The sequence below is a fragment of the Bufo bufo genome, chromosome 6, assembly GCF_905171765.1.
Source record: "Bufo bufo chromosome 6, aBufBuf1.1, whole genome shotgun sequence".
NCBI classification, from domain to species: Eukaryota; Metazoa; Chordata; class Amphibia; order Anura; family Bufonidae; genus Bufo; species Bufo bufo.
The window spans coordinates 3540444-3560745 of NC_053394.1; the positions used below are offsets into that span (position 1 = coordinate 3540444).

Sequence of the window (20302 nt, forward strand, 5' to 3'; positions counted from 1 at the left end):
GAGAGGATGACTGTAGGACAGGAGAATACAATCTATTGCTCCCTGTTATCAGCCATTTCAGGGGAGAGGATGACTGTAGGACAGGAGAATACAGTCTATTGCCCCCTGTTATCAGCCATTTCAGGGGAGAGGATGACTGTAGGACAGGAGAATACAGTCTATTGCCCCCTGTTATCAGCCATTTCAGGGGAGAGGATGACTGTAGGACAGGAGAATACAATCTATTGCCCCCTGTTATCAGCCATTTCAGGGGAGAGGATGACTGTAGGACAGGAGAATACAATCTATTGCCCCCCTGTTATCAGACATTTCAGGGGAGAGGATGACTGTAGGACAGGAGAATACAATCTATTGCTCCCTGTTATCAGCCATTTCAGGGGAGGGGATGACTGTAGGACAGGAGAATACAGTCTATTGCCCCCTGTTATCAGCCATTTCAGGGGAGAGGATGACTGTAGGACAGGAGAATACAGTCTATTGCCCCCTGTTATCAGCCATTTCAGGGGAGAGGATGACTGTAGGACAGGAGAATACAATCTATTGCCCCCTGTTATCAGCCATTTCAGGGGAGAGGATGACTGTAGGACAGGAGAATACAGTCTATTGCCCCCTGTTTTCAGCTATTTCAGGGGAGAGGATGACTGTATGACAGGAGAATACAGTCTATTGCCCCCTGTTATCAGCCATTTCAGGGGAGAGGATGACTGTAGGACAGGAGAATACAATCTATTGCTCCCTGTTATCAGCCATTTCAGGGGAGAGGATGACTGTAGGACAGGAGAATACAGTCTATTGCCCCCTGTTATCAGCCATTTCAGGGGAGAGGATGACTGTAGGACAGGAGAATACAATCTATTGCCCCCTGTTATCAGCCATTTCAGGGGAGAGGATGACTGTAGGACAGGAGAATACAGTCTATTGCCCCCTGTTTTCAGCTATTTCAGGGGAGAGGATGACTGTATGACAGGAGAATACAGTCTATTGCTCCCTGTTATCAGCCATTTCAGGGGAGAGGATGACTGTAGGACAGGAGAATACAGTCTATTGCCCCCTGTTATCAGCCATTTCAGGGGAGAGGATGACTATAGGACAGGAGAATACAGTCTATTGCTCCATGTTATCAGCCATTTCAGGGGAGAGGATGACTGTAGGACAGGAGAATACAATCTATTGCTCCCTGTTATCAGCCATTTCAGGGGAGAGGATGACTATAGGACAGGAGAATACAGTCTATTGCTCCATGTTATCAGCCATTTCAGGGGAGAGGATGACTGTAGGACAGGAGAATACAATCTATTGCTCCCTGTTATCAGAGATTTCAGGGGAGAGGATGACTGTAGGACAGGAGAATACAGTCTATTGCCCCCTGTTATCAGCCATTTCAGGGGAGAGGATGACTGTAGGACAGGAGAATACAGTCTATTGCCCCCTGTTATCAGCCATTTCAGGGGACAGGATGACTGTAGGACAAGGATATATTTTCCTGAATACAGACATTTTGAGTGTATTACTGAGTGTCACATACTATTTCTCAGCACTGTTACAGAATCTTTTTTGGGGGTCATTCACTTGGAGATACTTTGTTTCAGGTCACCAGGAGAGTCTTTTTTTTTCTTTTGAGGGGTCGTGGTTTGGGACAGTCTATATTTCAGTGGTTGATGGTCGCTCTGGAAGAGTTTTTATTTCAGGGGATCTCTTTAGGAGAGTCTATATTTGGGGGGTTGTTTGCACTCTTTTTGGAGTGGGGGTCTTTTCCTTTTGTGTTCATTTTCTTGTTTCTTTTTTCTTTTCAGCCATTGAGAAATATGAAGAACTTAAAACAGAAAATGAGAAAACGAGAGATGAGGTGAGCGTCGCTTGTTCTTGTGCTGGAGGGATCTCAGGAAGCGAGGAGATGTACGCTGCTGCACTTGGTCCTGTACATGTGTGTGTCATGTCTCTACAATGTTGTGATTGCTACGTGTGTGTGGGGGAGGGGATGCCCTCTTCTTATCTGAGGTGTGCAGACACAGCCTGGAGTAACAACACCATCTTCCTCTACGCTTCAGCTTAGCCGTGGAACCTGCATAAACAATCATCAGCTTAAAGGTAGTGACAGGCTGACACCTGGGGTGGGGAGGACAGGAGGGTGACAGGCTGACACCTGGGGGAGGAGGACAGGAGGGTGACAGGCTGACACCTGGGGGAGGAGGACAGGAGGGTGACAGGTGGACACCCGGGGGAGGAGGACAGGTGAGTGACAGGCGGACACCTGGGGGAGGAGGACAGAAGGGTGACAGGCTGACACCTGGGGGAGGAGGACAGGAGGGTAACAGGCTGACACCTGGGGGAGGAGGACAGGACGGTGACAGGCTGACACCCGGGGGAAGAGGACAGGACGGTGACAGGCTGACACCCGGGGGAAGAGGACAGGACGGTGACAGGCTGACACCCGGGGGAGGAGGACAGGACGGTGACAGGCTGACACCCGGGGGAGGAGGACAGGACGGTGACAGGCTGACACCCGGGGGAGGAGGACAGGACGGTGACAGGCTGACGCCCGGGGGAGGAGGACAGGACGGTGACAGGCTGACTCCCGGGGGAGGAGGACAGGACGGTGACAGGCTGACTCCCGGGGGAGGAGGACAGGACGGTGACAGGCTGACACCCGGGGGAGGAGGACAGGACGGTGACAGGCTGACGCCCGGGGGAGGAGGACAGGACGGTGACAGGCTGACGCCCGGGGGAGGAGGACAGGACGGTGACAGGCTGACACCCGGGGGAGGAGGACAGGACGGTGACAGGCTGACGCCCGGGGGAGGAGGACAGGACGGTGACAGGCTGACACCCGGGGGAGGAGGACAGGACGGTGACAGGCTGACTCCCGGGGGAGGAGGACAGGACGGTGACAGGCTGACACCCGGGGGAGGAGGACAGGACGGTGACAGGCTGACGCCCGGGGGAGGAGGACAGGACGGTGACAGGCTGACGCCCGGGGGAGGAGGACAGGACGGTGACAGGCTGACACCTTGGGGTTACAGGGTGATAACAATTGGATGTTGATTTGTTTCCTGGTCCTTCAACTTTCTGTTCATTTTCTCTGAGTCCGGGAAAGATGGGTGACAGTCGGCATGGTGTCCGCCTCTCCTCTGTTACTTGTGGCTGCCAGTAACCTGAAGAGATGTTTCAGCCTGATGGTTGAGGGTCCAGGATGGCGGTGACCCCCATGTGCTGCGGCATCAGCCTATCGCAGATCAGCTCTCATGCTGTGTGGCTCTGCCGCCTCGTGCTGCCCGCTCTGCCGCCTCGTGCTGCCCGCTCTGCCGCCTCGTGCTGCCCGCTCTGCCGCCTCGTGCTGCCCCTAAATGTTTTTTCTTTACTTCAACAGTTTGATAAGGTCAGAGAGGAACGAGATGAGGCCGTCAGGAAGCTGGAGGAATTCAGTAAAAGTAAGTGAACCCTTTGTGGGAAGGATCATCTGTGGTACTGCCCTGTATACGAGAGAGATGGTACCATGCAGCTGTCATGTATCCCCATAGACTGGACTTGGGAGGTTGCACCGGGTCGACGATGGGACGTGCGAGGTCGCACTGTGTTTGTTTCGGGTGGCCGAAGCTCCGCCCAGTGTGGGGGGGCAGTAATTAGTAATGTAGTTTATGACGGGGATTGTCTCCTCGCTGTCGGCTCAGTGCAGTCACATTGTGCGCGGTGACAATGGGGCGCGGCGGACGCTCCTCCAGCGCTATGGGAATCATGTCGTTCTCTCCACCTGGCGCTTTGTGCGCTACAATAATCCTTGCGGCGAGTACCTGAAGCGGTGACAACACTCGGCGTCTCTTCATCCTTTTGTCAATCGCATGTCTTGTTTTCGTGGTATCTTGTCCTCGCGGCTCGGATACACGGGAAGGGGGGGGGGGGGTTTAAGGAAATATTAGTCCCTATTTGCAGTAAAAGGCCATTATCCAGATAACGAGGCGCGAGGCTTTGTGTGTGTGTGAATGAGCCTCGCGGGGTCTGTGCGCCCGGCAGCTGCAGCTTCAGGGTCTCTTGGTGGATGACAACGCTTTCTGGAAATTGCTTCTATTCAGCGCCCAGGGTGGGGGGCGCTCCGCAGACAATCATGTCTTTTCTATTGAAGCTGCGAGGTTGATGAAAACATGGCTATTCTGCGCTAATGATGAAACGACAGAAGCATCTGCGCGCTCATCAACCCGCCGCCGCTGCTGATCGCCTTTAATTCAGAGCTCTGTCAGCGGCGCCGATACCATTATGCCGCTCGTCCCCGCACTCATAATGACTCCTTTGAAAACTGCAGTCGAAATGATCTTGACGAGTGAAAGGAGATCTCAATTACGGCGGCCACTTCCCGGCACGCCACGTTGCGGCTGTGATTTTCACTTCCATCGCTGTTTATTTACAGTGTCTACCAGTAATTACACTTAACGTGTTATTTGTAGGGGAGGCGAAGTCGCGCTCAGCGGCGGATGCCACCGTAATGCTGATAATGTTCGTATTGCTCTCATCAGCTTGTAATTATTTGCCCCCCAGAGGTGACACTTCTGCTAATAACAGGGTGGATTGGCGCTTCTCTCCCTCCCCGTAACTGCTAATTAGTTAAGTGGTTTTCGCCTAGCCCCGCGCTCCGCACATTAAAATTTGCCGGGAAAGGAGGGGAAATAAAATAAAAAGTGTCAAGGTTACAGTGCCACGGGTTTTTTATCACCGCCATCTGCATCTCAGGGGCCGGAAACATAAAAGTTTCTCATGACGATGGAGCCCATTGTGAGCGGCGGTGTCGCGGGGAGAAGGTTGTCGGCTAATTGGCTTAAATGGATTTCAGTTGGGGCAATCGCTCTCCAGAGGTCGGCCGTACACGTGACCTCGCTCAGATAACCCCCGCCAGCGCAGGCGCTCAGCCAGCCATCAACTAAGCAGCGTCGGGCCACTCGGCTGCTTCTCCATGGCGGGCGGCAGTTATCCAGCTGCCTCTATACATGAGACGTGTGGTGTGAACATTTCCATCACGGATCAGCAGACGCCAACCCTGGACCCCATGTCCTGCCAGCCTGGTGGTCCGCCACTCACTACTACAAAATGTACTGGTTTTTTACCGTATTCCTCTGCGTAGAAAATCTCACCGTAGACTGTCCTATATATGCATTGGAATAAATCTGTGGCCGCACAATCTCGTTTTCCTTATACCCTGGGTGCGTGAAAGCCGATAGGTAAATTGGGGAAAGCTTTTGTCCGCAATTTTTGACAATATGAGGTCAGTGGGGGTCCGAATGCTGGAAACCCCACGATCAGCTGTTTGAAGAGAACGCAACGCAATGGGCACTGCCTTCTCTTCTTTGTTTCCCTGCTCGCCATCAGTCGCCCCTCACCAGTGCCACCAGTCTCCCCTCACCAGTGCCATCAGTTGCCCCTCACCAGTGCCATCAGTTGCCCCTCACCAGTGCCATCAGTTGCCCCACACCAGTGCCATCAGTTGCCCCTCACCAGTGCCACCAGTCGCCCCTCACCAGTGCCCCAGCGGTAAACAATGAGAAGGCCGCGGCGCTACTGCCAGTGCCGCTGCCTTCTCAAACAGCTGATCAGCGGGGGTCCCGGATGTCGGACTCCCACCGATAAGATGCTGATGATCTATCCAGAGGATAGATCATCAGTTTAAACAAAGTGCAGAACCCCTTTAATGTAGTGGGAGATAAGTAACACTGCTCCTATGTACAAGAATATTATAATACTGCTGCTATGTACAAGAATATTATAATACTGCTGCTATGTACAAGAATATTATACTACTGCTGCTATGTACAAGAATATAACTACTATAATACTGCTCCTATGTACAAGAATATAACTACTATAATACTGCTCCTATGTACAAGAATATAACTACTATAATACTGCTCCTATGTACAAGAATATAACTACTATAATACTGCTCCTATGTACAAGAATATAACTACTATAATACTGCTCCTATGTACATGAATATAACTATTATAATACTGCTCCTATGTACAGGAATATAACTACTATAATACTGCTCCTATGTACAAGAATATAACTACTATAATACTGCTCCTATGTACAAGAATATAACTACTATAATACTGCTCCTATGTACATGAATATAACTACTATAATACTGCTCCTATGTACAAGAATATAACTACTATAATACTGCTCCTATGTACAAGAATATAACTACTATAATACTGCCTCCTATGTACAAGAATATAACTACTATAATACTGCACCTATGTACAAGAATATAACTACTATAATACTGCTCCTATGTACAAGAATATAACTACTATAATACTGCTCCTATGTACAAGAATATAACTACTATAATACTGCCTCCTATGTACAAGAATATAACTACTATAATACTGCTCCTATGTACAAGAATATAACTACTATAATACTGCTCCTATGTACAAGAATATAACTACTATAATACTGCTCCTATGTACAAGAATATAACTACTATAATACTGCCTCCTATGTACAAGAATATAACTACTATAATACTGCTCCTATGTACAAGAATATAACTGCTATAATACTGCTCCTATGTACAAGAATATAACTACTATAATACTGCTCCTATGTACATGAATATAACTATTATAATACTGCTCCTATGTACAAGAATATAACTACTATATTACTGCTCCTATATACAAGAATATAACTACTATAATACTGCTCCTATGTACAAGAATATAACTACTGTAATACTGTCTCCTATGTACAAGAATATTACTACTATAATACTGCCTCCTATGTACAAGAATATTATAATACTGCTGCTATGTACAAGAATATAACTACTATAATACTGCTCCTATATACAAGAATATAACTACTATAATACTGCTCCTATGTACAAGAATATAACTACTATAATACTGTCTCCTATGTACAAGAATATAACTACTATAATACTGCTCCTATGTACAAGAATATAACTACTATAATACTGTCTCCTATGTACAAGAATATAACTACTATAATACTGCTCCTATATACAAGAATATAACTACTATAATACTGCTCCTATGTACAAGAATATAACTACTATAATACTGCCTCCTATATACAAGAATATAACTACTATAATACTGCTCCTATGTACAAGAATATAACTACTACAATACTGCTCCTATGTACAAGAATATAACTACTATAATACTGCCTCCTATGTACAAGAATATAACTACTATAATACTGCTCCTATGTACAAGAATATAACTACTATAATAGTGCCTCCTATGTACAAGGATATAACTACTATAATACTGCTCCTATGTACAAGAATATAACTACTATAATACTGCCTCCTATATACAAGGATATAACTACTATAATACTGCTCCTATGTACAGGAATATAACTACTATAATACTGCTCCTATGTACAAGAATATAACTACTATAATACTGCCTCCTATATACAAGGATATAACTACTATAATACTGCTCCTATGTACAAGGATATAACTACTATAATACTGCCTCCAATGTACAAGACTATAACTACTATAATACTGCTCCTATGTACAAGAATATAACTACTATAATACTGCCCCTATGTACAAGAATATAACTACTATAATACTGCCTCCTATGTACAAGAATATAACTACTATAATACTGCTCCTATGTACAAGAATATAACTACTATAATACTGCCTCCTATGTACAAGAATATAACTACTATAATACTGCCTCCTATGTACAAGAATATAACTACTATAATACTGTCCATATGTACAAGAATATAACTACTATAATACTGCTCCTATGTACAAGAATATAACTACTATAATACTGCTCCTATGTACAAGAATATAACTACTATAATACTGCTCCTATGTACAAGAATATAATTACTATAATACTGCCTCCTATGTACAAGAATATAACTACTATAATACTGCTCCTATGTACAAGAATATAACTACTATAATACTGTCCATATGTACAAGAATATAACTACTATAATACTGCCTCCTATGTACAAGAATATAACTGCTATAATACTGCCTCCTATATACAGGAATATAACTACTATAATACTGCCCCTATGTACAAGAATATAACTACTATAATACTGCCCCTATGTACAAGAATATAACTACTATAATACTGCTCCTATGTACAAGAATATAACTACTATAATACTGCTCCTATGTACAAGACTATAACTACTATAATACTGCTCCTATGTACAAGAATATACCTACTATAATACTGCCTCCTATGTACAAGAATATAACTACTATAATACTGCTCCTATGTACAAGAATATAACTACTATAATACTGCTCCTATGTACAAGAATATAACTACTATAATACTGCCTCCTATGTACAAGAATATATCTACTATAATACCGCTCCTATGTACAAGAATATAACTACTATAATACTGCTCCCTATGTACAAGAATATAACTACTATAATACTGCTCCTATGTACAAGAATATAACTACTATAATACTGCTCCCTATGTACAAGAATATAACTACTATAATACTGCTCCCTATGTACAAGAATATAACTACTATAATACTGCCTCCTATGTACAAGAATATAACTACTATAATACTGCTCCTATATACAAGAATACAACTACTATAATACTACTCCTATGTACAAGAATATAACTGCTATAATACTGCTCCTATGTACAAGAATATAACTACTATAATACTGCCTCCTATGTACAAGGATATAACTGCTATAATACTGCCTCCTATGTACAAGGATATAACTGCTATAATGCTGCTTCCTGTGTGTTAAGGTGTTACATGTGACTTTGTACTAGGTGTGGGCGATATAGACGATATGCGATATAAACAATATAAATCTGGCCAACGATAGAGATTTCGTTCATATATCGCCATGTCGCAGTTCGCGGTAGAAGATGGCATGCCCCGCTGTCAGCACTCACCATGTTCTCCTGAGCCGGCACAGTGGAGAAGGAGGGAGTCCCTCCCCACTGTGTGTGGCTGCTGCTGACCACCAATGAGAACAGACTAGGAGGAGGAGGGGAGGGACTGTGGCCACTGCGCCACCAATGAGAACAGAGAGGAGGGGAGGGACTGAATACAAACGTCCTGGCTGCCATGGTAACCGATCGGAGCCCCGCGATTACACTGCTGGGGCTCCGAAGCTGCCACCCTGGGGCCACTGCCACCATTGATTTAATCGTGTGGAGGGGGGGTGGGCCGCAATTAATATAATACTTTAAAGCGGGGGAGTAGAAGGTCCTGAGGGGTTAATTGCGGCGGATCACGGCGCGCAGAAATAGAGGCCGGCTATGGGATATGGCCGGCATATGCAGGCTACGTTTGTATTCGGGCATATTAACTATATTCATTGGTGGCGCCGTGGCCACAGCCCCTCCCTTCTACTCCCCCTCTTTGAAGTATTATATTAATTGCGCCCCCCCACACGATTAAATCATTGGTGGCAGTGGCCCCAGGGTGGCAGCTTCTGATCGGAGCCCCAGCAGTGTAATCGCGGGGCACCGATCGGTTACCATGTGTGCACCGAGCCCAGGGCAGCAGGGACAGTGTGAGGTCCTATCAGGGTGAATAGGACAAGGGTTCTAGCCCCTAAAGTAAAAAAGTTTAACCCCCCGATATATATCGCACATGATTAAAATTATATCGCAATATAGATTTTAGGCCATATCGCCCACCCCTACTTTGTAGTATGACCTGGGCATTGATCGGGGTACAATGTGATGGTTGTCTTTTGGGGTATGACATGGCAGTATTTGGTGTTCATGGTGACTTTGTATTCTTTTCACTCCAGTCTCGCACCTGGTTATTGAGGAGGTCGGCGTCATGCAGGACAGTCTGGAGATTGAGAAGACGTGCCGGGAGAGCGCCGAGGCCTTGGCGTTGAAGGTAATGACAAATCTGTGGCCGGGGTCTATGGGGAGAAGCGGTGTCTGTGGCGGGGGTCTATGGGGAGAAGCGGTGTCTGTGGCGGGGGTCTATGGGGAGAAGCGGTGTCTGTGGCCGGGGTCTATGGGGAGAAGCGGTGTCTGTGGCCGGGGTCTATGGGGAGAAGCGGTGTCTGTGGCTGGGGTCTATGGGGAGAAGCGGAGTCTGTTGCCGGGGTCTATGGGGAGAAGCGGTGTCTGTGGCCGGGGTCTATGGGGAGAAGCGGTGTCTGTGGCTGGGGTCTATGGGTAGAAGCGGTGTCTGTGGCGGGGGTCTATGGGGAGAAGCGGTGTCTGTGGCCGGGGTCTATGGGGAGAAGCGGTGTCTGTGGCTGGGGTCTATGGGTAGAAGCGGTGTCTGTGGCGGGGGTCTATGGGGAGAAGCGGTGTCTGTGGCCGGGGTCTATGGGGAGAAGCGGTGTCTGTGGCTGGGGTCTATGGGGAGAAGCGGAGTCTGTTGCCGGGGTCTATGGGGAGAAGCGGTGTCTGTGGCCGGGGTCTATGGGGAGAAGCGGTGTCTGTGGCCGGGGTCTATGGGGAGAAGCGGTGTCTGTGGCCGGGGTCTATGGGGAGAAGCGGTGTCTGTGGCGGGGGTCTATGGGGAGAAGCGGTGTCTGTGGCCGGGGTCTATGGGGAGAAGCGGTGTCTGTGGCCGGGGTCTATGGGGAGAAGCGGTGTCTGTGGCCGGGGTCTATGGGGAGAAGCGGTGTCTGTGGCCGGGGTCTATGGGGAGAAGCGGTGTCTGTGGCCGGGGTCTATGGGGAGAAGCGGTGTCTGTGGCCGGGGTCTATGGCGAGAAGCTGTGTCAGTGGCCGGGGTCTAGGGAGAGAAGCTGTGTCAGTGGCTGGGGTCTATGGCGAGAAGCTGTGTCAGTGGCCGGGGTCTATGGGGAGAAGTGGTGTCTGTGGCTGGGGTCTATGGGGAGAAGCGGTGTCTGTGGCCGGGGTCTATGGGGAGAAGCGGTGTCTGTGGCCGGGGTCTATGGCGATAAGCTGTGTCTGTGGCCGGGGTCTAGGGAGAGAAGCGGTGTCTGTGGCCGGGGTCTATGGGGAGAAGCGGTGTCTGTGGCCGGGGTCTATGGGGAGAAGCGGTGTATGTGGCCGGGGTCTAGGGGAAGAAGCGGTGTCTGTGGCCGGGGTCTAGGGGGAGAAGCGGTGTCTGTGGCCGGGGTCTAGGGGGAGAAGCGGTGTCTGTGGCCGGGGTCTATGGCGAGAAGCTGTGTCAGTGGCCGGGGTCTATGGGGAGAAGCGGTGTCTGTGGCCGGGGTCTATGGCGAGTAGTGGTGTCTGTGGCCAGGGTCTATGGGGAGAAGCGGTGTCTGTGGCCGGGGTCTATGGCGATAAGCTGTGTCTGTGGCCGGGGTCTATGGGGAGAAGCGGTGTATGTGGCCGGGGTCTATGGGGAGAAGCGGTGTCTGTGGCCGGGGTCTATGGGGAGAAGCGGTGTCTGTGGCGGGGGTCTATGGGGAGAAGCGGTGTCTGTGGCCGGGGTCTATGGCGAGAAGCTGTGTCAGTGGCCGGGGTCTAGGGAGAGAAGCTGTGTCTGTGGCCGGGGTCTATGGGGAGAAGCGGTGTATGTGGCCGGGGTCTATGGGGAGAAGCGGTGTCTGTGGCCGGGGTCTATGGCGATAAGCTGTGTCTGTGGCCGGGGTCTATGGGGAGAAGCGGTGTCTGTGGCCAGGGTCTATGGGGAGAAGCGGTGTCTGTGGCCGGGGTCTATGGCGATAAGCTGTGTCTGTGGCCGGGGTCTAGGGAGAGAAGCGGTGTATGTGGCCGGGGTCTAGGGGAAGAAGCGGTGTCTGTGGCCGGGGTCTAGGGGGAGAAGCGGTGTCTGTGGCCGGGGTCTAGGGGGAGAAGCGGTGTCTGTGGCCGGGGTCTATGGCGAGAAGCTGTGTCAGTGGCCGGGGTCTATGGGGAGAAGCGGTGTCTGTGGCCGGGGTCTATGGCGAGTAGTGGTGTCTGTGGCCAGGGTCTATGGGGAGAAGCGGTGTCTGTGGCCGGGGTCTATGGCGATAAGCTGTGTCTGTGGCCGGGGTCTATGGGGAGAAGCGGTGTATGTGGCCGGGGTCTAGGGGAAGAAGCGGTGTCTGTGGCCGGGGTCTAGGGGGAGAAGCGGTGTCTGTGGCCGGGGTCTAGGGGGAGAAGCGGTGTCTGTGGCTGGGGTCTAGGGGGAGAAGCGGTGTCTGTGGCCGGGGTCTATGGGGAGAAGCGGTGTCTGTGGCCGGGGTCTATGGGGAGAAGCGGTGTCTGTGGCCGGGGTCTATGGGGAGAAGCGGTGTATGTGGCCGGGGTCTATGGGGAGAAGCGGTGTATGTGGCCGGGGTCTATGGGGAGAAGCGGTGTCTGTGGCCGGGGTCTATGGGGAGAAGCGGTGTCTGTGGCCGGGGTCTATGGGGAGAAGCGGTGTCTGTGGCCGGGTCTATGGGGAGAAGCGGTGTCTGTGGCCGGGTCTATGGGGAGAAGCGGTGTCTGTGGCCGGGGTCTATGGGGAGAAGCGGTGTCTGTGGCCGGGGTCTATGGGGAGAAGCAGTGTCTGTGGCCGGGGTCTATGGGGAGAAGCGGTGTCTGTGGCCGGGGTCTATGCGGAAGGTGATTTTCTGGTCTCCTGGATGGTTTAACCCTTAATTCCCCTTCATTTTAGTGGTCAGTGGTGGTCCTCGCTCAAGGACTCTGATACGAGATGTCACCTGTGGCCGAGGTTACCCCTGAAGCCCCTTCTCCTCTCGGGGGCGTTTCTTTGGATTCCCGCCCCCTCTCCAGGCGCTGATTGGCGGTGTAATCAGCCGATCCTCCCGCCTTTTCATCTGAACCTTTAGCTTTATAGAAGTGGCCATATTGTTTGTGGAGACCCCCAGATATATCTAATAGGGGCTCAGGTGTCGGGGCCGCTCGATGCCCCATTAAGCGTCGTGGTGGTCTCGCTGCAGCCCCTGTAACTATAGGCTCGGGGAGAGATTTTCTGTTAATCTGGCATTTTGTGGTGCAGTGAAGTGCTGGATTATCAGAGAGGTCATGAAGGGGTTAACCTGCGATCGGCGTGCCGGCTGTGTCCTCGGAGCGGCGTCCCCTCCCCCGTCCTGTACAGGGTGGCGAGTGTTTATCCAGGATCTCGTGCGGCCGTTGTCCCGCATCACTTATTCCTCTTAGAGCGTCCAGAGGAAATGGCTGCGATCTCCCGAGAGACGGCGCCGCTGCTTCCTGAGAGGAATGGCCTCTTGACTGTTTGTCAATTGAGGGGCGTCCCGCTCGCCCTGTGATTGCCTGTGAGCGGGGGCGTCCTCTCTGCTGATTACATGCCTCTGGTGAATGGAGCAGGATGACATTTTGTGCGCGGCTCATCAGCCTGGTATTATTGTTATCATGTTTTTGCTGGTGTGATCAACGTCCGCGCAGCAGAGCGCCACTTCTCCGCGCAGCAGATTACTGCAATTTTCCTCCAAATTTCATTAGCCATTCCACTCCGGTGGCCTGGTCATTAGTGGGGCGTTCTGCGCTCGTTATCTCCCTTTGTTTACCTCTAGACGCTCAGATTCCTATAGATACTGCTCTCGGGGGGGATGTTTGTGCCCCCTTAATACTCACCGCTCAGATTCATATAGATGCTGCTCTGGGGGGGATGTTTGTCTCCCCTCCGTACTCACCGCTCAGATTCATATAGATGCTGCTCTGGGGGGATGTTTGTGTCCCCTCAATACTCACCGCTCAGATTCATATAGATGCTGCTCTGGGGGGGATGTTTGTCTCCCCTCCGTACTCACCGCTCAGATTCCTATAGATGCTGCTCTGGGGGGATGTTTGTGTCCCCTCAATACTCACCGCTCAGATTCATATAGATGCTGCTCTGGGGGGGGGGGGGTGTTTGTGCCGTCTCAATACTCACCGCTCAGATTCCTATAGATGCTGCTCTGGGGGGATGTTTGTGTCCCCTCCGTACTCACCGCTCAGATTCATATAGATGCTGCTCTGGGGGGGGGGGGGGGGGGGTTGGTTTGTGCCGTCTCAATACTCACCGCTCAGATTCATATAGATGCTGCTCTGGGGGGAGTGTTTGTGCCCCCTCAATACTCACTGCTCAGATTCATATAGATGCTGCTCTGGGGGGGGGGGGGGTGATTGTGCCCCCTCAATACTCACCGCTCAGATTCATATAGATGCTGCTCTGGGGGGGGTGTTTGTGCCCCCTCAATACTCACCGCTCAGATTCCTATAGATACTGCTCTTGGGGGGGTGTTTGTGCCCCCTCCGTACTCACCGCTCAGATTCCTATAGATGCTGCTCTGGCGGAAAGGAGGGGTCTGGAGGGAGGGAACGGCAGAGGTCCGGTTGGAGGAGATGGGGGGGAGGAGTCTGAAGGCAGGGAACGGTGGGAGAAGGGGTCTGGAGGGAGGGAACGGCAGGGGTCCGGTGGGAGGAGATGGGGAGGAGGGGTCTGGAGGGAGGGAACGGCAGGGGTCCGGTGGGAGGAGATGAGGAGGGATCTGGAGGGAGGGAACGGCAGGGGTCCGAGACAAGGAGATGAGGAGGGAGGAGGGGTCTGGAGGCAGGGAACGGCAGAGGTCCAGTGGGAGGAGATGGGGAGGGAGGAGGGGTCTGGAGGGAGGGAACGGCAGGGGTCCGGTGGGAGGAGATGGGGAGGGAGGAGGGGTCTGGAGGGAGGGAACGGCAGGGGTGGGGAGGGAGGAGAGATCTGGAGGGAGGGAACGGCAGGGGTGGGGAGGGAGGAGGGGTCTGGAGGGAGGGAACGGCAGGGGTCCGGTGGAAGGAGATGAGGAGGGAGGAGGGGTCTGGAGGCAGAGACCGGCAGAGGTCCAGTGGGAGGAGATGGGGAGGGAGGAGGGGTCTGGAGGCAGGGAACGGCAGAGGTCCAGTGGGAGGAGATGGGGATGGAGGAGGGGTCTGGAGGGAGGGAACGGCAGGGGTCCGGTGGGAGGAGATGGGGAGGGAGGAGGGGGTCTGTAGGGAACGGCAGGGGTCCGGTGGGAGGAGATGGGGAGGGAGGAGGGGTCTGGAGGGAGGGAACGGCAGGGGTCCGGTGGGAGGAGATGGGGAGGAGGGGTCTGGAGGGAGGGAGGGAACGGCTGGGGTCCGGTGAGAGGAGATGGGGAGGGAGGAGGGGTCTGGAGGGAGGGAACGGCAGGGGTCCGGTGGGAGGAGATGGGGGGGAGGAGGGGTCTGGAGGGAGGGAACGGTAGGAGAGGGAACGGCAGGGGTCCGGTGGGAGGAGATGGGGAGGGAGGAGGGCTCTGGAGGGAACGGCAGGGGTCCGGTGGGAGGAGATGAGGAGGGAGGAGGGGTCTGGAGGGAGGGAACGGCTGGGGTCCGGTGGGAGGAGATGGGGAGGGAGGAGGGGTCTGGAGGGAGGGAACGGCAGGGGTCCGGTGGGAGGAGATAGGGAGGAGGGGTCTGGAGGGAGGGAACGGCAGGGGTCCGGTGGGAGGAGATGGGGGGGAAGGAGGGGTCTGGAGGGAGGGAACGGCAGGGGTCCGGTGGGAGGAGATGGAGAGGGAGGAGGGGTCTGGAGGGAGGGAACGGCAGGGGTCCGGTGGGAGGAGATGGGGGGAAGGAGGGGTCTGGAGGGAGGGAACGGCAGGGTCCGGTGGGGGGGAGGGGTCTGGAGGGAGGAGGTGGGGGGAGGAGGGGTCTGGAGGTAGAAGATAGGGGAAGTAAGGGGTCTGCAGGGAGGGAACGGCAGGGGTCCGGTGGGAGGAGGTGGAGGGGTCTGGAGGTAGAAGATGGGGGATGTAAGGGGTCTGCAGGGAGGGAACGGCAGGGGTCCGGTGGGAGGAGGTGGAGGGGTCTGGAGGTAGAAGATGGGGGATGTAAGGTGTCTGCAGGAAGGGAACGGCAGGGGTCCGGTGGGAGGAGGTGGAGGGGTCTGGAGGTAGAAGATGGGGGATGTAAGGGGTCTGCAGGGAGGGAACGGCAGGGGTCCGGTGGGAGGAGGTGGAGGGGTCTGGAGGTAGAAGATGGGGGATGTAAGGTGTCTGCAGGAAGGGAACGGCAGGGGTCCGGTGGGAGGAGGTGGAGGGGTCTGGAGGTAGAAGATGGGGGATGTAAGGTGTCTGCAGGAAGGGAACGGCAGGGGTCCGGTGGGAGGAGGTGGAGGGGTCTGGAGGTAGAAGATGGGGGGATGTAAGGTGTCTGCAGGGAGGGAATGGCAGGGGTCCGGTGGGAGGAGGTGGAGCGGTCTGGAGGTAGAAGATGGGGGATGTAAGGTGTCTGCAGGGAGGGAACGGCAGGGGCCCGGTGGGAGGAGGTGGAGGGGTCTGGAGGTAGAAGATGGGCGATGTAAGGGGTCTGCAGGGAGGGAACAGCAGGGGTCCGGTGGGAGGAGGTGGAGGGGTCTGGAGGTAGAAGATGGGGGATGTAAGGGGTCTGCAGGGAGGGAACGGCAGGGGTCCGGTGGGAGGAGATGGGGAGGAAGGAGGGATCTGGAGGTAGAAGATGGGGGAAGTTATAGGTCTGCAGGGAGGGAACGGCAGGGGTCCGGTGGGAGGAGGTGGAGGGGTCTGGAGGTAGAAGATGGGGGATGTAAGGTGTCTGCAGGGAGGGAACGGCAGGGGCCCGGTGGGAGGAGGTGGAGGGGTCTGGAGGTAGAAGATGGGCGATGTAAGGGGTCTGCAGGGAGGGAACGGCAGGGGTCCGGTGGGAGGAGATGGGGAGGAAGGAGGGGGCTGGAGGTAGAATATGGGGGATGTAAGGGGTCTGCAGGGAGGGAACGGCAGGGGTCCGGTGGGAGGAGATGGGGAGGAAGGAGGGGGCTGGAGGTAGAATATGGGGGATGTAAGGGGTCTACAGGGAGGGAACGGAAGAAACATAGAAACCTAGAATGTGTCGGCAGATAAGAACCATTTGGCCCATCTAGTCTGCCCAATATACTGAATACTATGGATAGCCCCTGGCCCTATCTTATATGAAGGATGGCCTTATGCCTATCCCATGCATGCTTAAACTCCTCCACTGTATTTGCAGCTACCACTTCTGCAGGAAGGCTATTCCATGCATCCACTACTCTCTCAGTAAAGTAATACTTCCTGATATTACTGTTAAACCTTTGCCCCTCTAATTTAACACGATGTCCTCTTGTAGCAGTTTTTCTTCTTGTAAATCTTCTCTCCTCTTTTACCTTCTTGATTCCCTTTATGTATTTAGCAGTTTCTATCATCTCCCCTCTGTCTCGTCTTTCTTCCAAGCTATACATGTTAAGGTCCTTTCATCTTTCCTGGTAAGTTTTATCCTGCAATCCATGGACCAGTTTAGTAGCTCTTCTCTGAACTCTCTCCAAAGTATCAATATCCTTCTGGAGATATGGTCTCCAGTACTGAGCACAATACTCCAGATGAGGTCTCACTAGTGCTCTGTAGAGCGGCATGAGCGCCCCCCTCTGTCTACTGGTAATGCCTCTCCCTATACACCCCAGCATTCTGCTGGCATCTCCTGCTGCTCTATGACATGGTCTGCCTACCTTTAAGTCTTCTGAAATAATGACCCCTAAATCCCTTTCCTCAGATACTGAGGTTAGGACTGTATCACTGATTGTATATTCTGCTCTTGGGTTTTTACGCCCCAGGTGCATTATCTTGCACTTATCAACATTATATTTTAGTTGCCATATTTTTGACCGTTCCTCTAGTTTTCCTAAGTCCTTTTCCATTTGGTGTATCCCTCCAGGAACATCAACCCTGTTACAAATCTTTGTGTCATCAGCAAAAAGACACACCTCACCATTGAGGCCTTCTGCAATTTTGCTGATAAAGATATTAAACAATATGGGTCCCAGAACAGATCCCTGAGGTACCCCACTGGTAACAAGACCATGGTCTGAATATACTCCATTGACTACAACCCTCTGTTGCCTGTCCCTCAGCCACTGCCTAATCCATGCAGACCCCTTACATCCCCCATCTTCTACCTCCAGACCCCTCCACCTCCTCCCACCGGACCCCTGCCGTTCCCTCCCTGCAGACCCCTTACATCCCCCATCTTCTACCTCCAGACCCCTCCACCTCCTCCCACCGGACCCCTGCCGTTCCCTCCCTGCAGACCCCTTACATCCCCCATCTTCTACCTCCAGACCCCTCCACCTCCTCCCACCGGACCCCTGCCGTTCCCTCCCTGCAGACCCCTTACATCCCCCATCTTCTACCTCCAGACCCCTCCACCTCCTCCCACCGGACCCCTGCCGTTCCCTCCCTGCAGGGGTCTGCAGGGAGGGAACGGCAGGGGTCCGGTGGGAGGAGGTGGAGGGGTCTGGAGGTAGAAGATGGGGGAAGTTATAGGTCTGCAGGGAGGGAATGGCAGGGGTCCGGTGGGAGGAGGTGGAGCGGTCTGGAGGTAGAAGATGGGGGAAGTTATAGGTCTGCAGGGAGGGAACGGCAGGGGTCCGGTGGGAGGAGGTGGAGGGGTCTGGAGGTAGAAGATGGGGGATGTAAGGGGTCTGCAGGAAGGGAACGGCAGGGGTCCGGTGGGAGGAGGTGGAGGGGTCTGGAGGTAGAAGATGGGCGATGTAAGGGGTCTGCAGGGAGGGAACAGCAGGGGTCCGGTGGGAGGAGGTGGAGGGGTCTGGAGGTAGAAGATGGGGGATGTAAGGGGTCTGCAGGGAGGGAACGGCAGGGGTCCGGTGGGAGGAGATGGGGAGGAAGGAGGGGGCTGGAGGTAGAATATGGGGGATGTAAGGGGTCTGCAGGGAGGGAACGGCAGGGGTCCGGTGGGACGAGATGGGGAGGGAGGAGGGATCTGGAGGTAGAAGATGGGGGATGTAAGGGGTCTACAGGGAGGGAACGGAAGAAACATAGAAACCTAGAATGTGTCGGCAGATAAGAACCATTTGGCCCATCTAGTCTGCCCAATATACTGAATACTATGGATAGCCCCTGGCCCTATCTTATATGAAGGATGGCCTTATGCCTATCCCATGCATGCTTAAACTCCTCCACTGTATTTGCAGCTACCACTTCTGCAGGAAGGCTATTCCATGCATCCACTACTCTCTCAGTAAAGTAATACTTCCTGATATTACTTTTAAACCTTTGCCCCTCTAATATAAAACTATGTCCTCTTGTAGCAGTTTTTCTTCTTGTAAATCTTCTCTCCTCTTTTACCTTGTTGATTCCCTTTATGTATTGAGCAGTTTCTCTCATATCCGCTCTGTCTCGTCTTTCTTCCAAGCTCTACATGTTAAGGTCCTTTAATCTTTCCTGGTAAGTTTTATCCTGCAATCCATGTACTAGTTTAGTAGCTCTTCTCTGAACTCTCTCCAAAGTATCAGTATCCTTCTGGAGATATGGCCTCCAGTACTGCGCACAATACTCCAGATGAGGTCTCACTAGTGCTCTGTAGAGCGGCATGAGCGCCCCCCCTCTGTCTACTGGTAATGCCTCTCCCTATACATCCAAGCATTCTGCTGGCATTTTGTGCTGCTCTATGGCATGGTCTGCCTACCTTTAAGTCTTCTGAAATAATGACCCCTAAATCCCTTTCCTCAGATACTGAGGTTAGGACTGTATCACTGATTGTATATTCTGCTCTTGGGTTTTTACGCCCCAGGTGCATTATCTTGCACTTATCAACATTATATTTTAGTTGCCATATTTTTGACCGTTCCTCTAGTTTTCCTAAATCCTTTTCCATTTGGTGTATCCCTCCAGGAACATCAACCCTGTTACAAATCTTTGTGTCATCAGCAAAAAGACACACCTCACCATTGAGGCCTTCTGCAATTTCGCTGATAAAGATATTAAACAATATGGGTCCCAGAACAGATCCCTGAGGTACCCCACTGGTAACAAGACCATGGTCTGAATATACTCCATTGACTACAACCCTCTGTTGCCTGTCCCTCAGCCACTGCCTAATCCATGCAGACCCCTTACATCCCCCATCTTCTACCTCCAGACCCCTCCACCTCCTCCCACCGGACCCCTGCCGTTCCCTCCCTGCAGGGGTCTGCAGGGAGGGAACGGCAGGGGTCCGGTGGGAGGAGGTGGAGGGGTCTGGAGGTAGAAGATGGGGGAAGTTATAGGTCTGCAGGGAGGGAATGGCAGGGGTCCGGTGGGAGGAGGTGGAGCGGTCTGGAGGTAGAAGATGGGGGATGTAAGGGGTCTGCAGGGAGGGAACGGCAGGGGTCCGGTGGGAGGAGGTGGAGGGGTCTGGAGGTAGAAGATGGGGGATGTAAGGGGTCTGCAGGGAGGGAACGGCAGGGGTCCGGTGGGAGGAGGTGGAGGGGTCTGGAGGTAGAAGATGGGGGATGTAAGGGGTCTGCAGGGAGGGAACGGCAGGGGTCCGGTGGGAGGAGGTGGAGCGGTCTGGAGGTAGAAGATGGGGGATGTAAGGGGTCTGCAGGGAGGGAACGGCAGG

At 52.5% G+C, this 20302-nt stretch overlaps 1 protein-coding gene across 6 annotated transcripts in view; it reads left to right on the forward strand.

Annotated features, from left to right (window-relative positions):
- Positions 1-20302, forward strand: part of SHTN1 (shootin 1) — a 110548-nt gene that overhangs the window by 41024 nt on the left and 49222 nt on the right. For all 6 annotated transcript variants that reach the window (XM_040435095.1, XM_040435093.1, XM_040435098.1 and 3 more), the window contains exons 2-4: positions 1794-1846; positions 3368-3428; positions 9815-9909. In XM_040435095.1, the coding sequence (XP_040291029.1) occupies positions 1794-1846; positions 3368-3428; positions 9815-9909 (209 nt within the window). The remainder of the gene's footprint in view (positions 1-1793; positions 1847-3367; positions 3429-9814; positions 9910-20302) is intronic.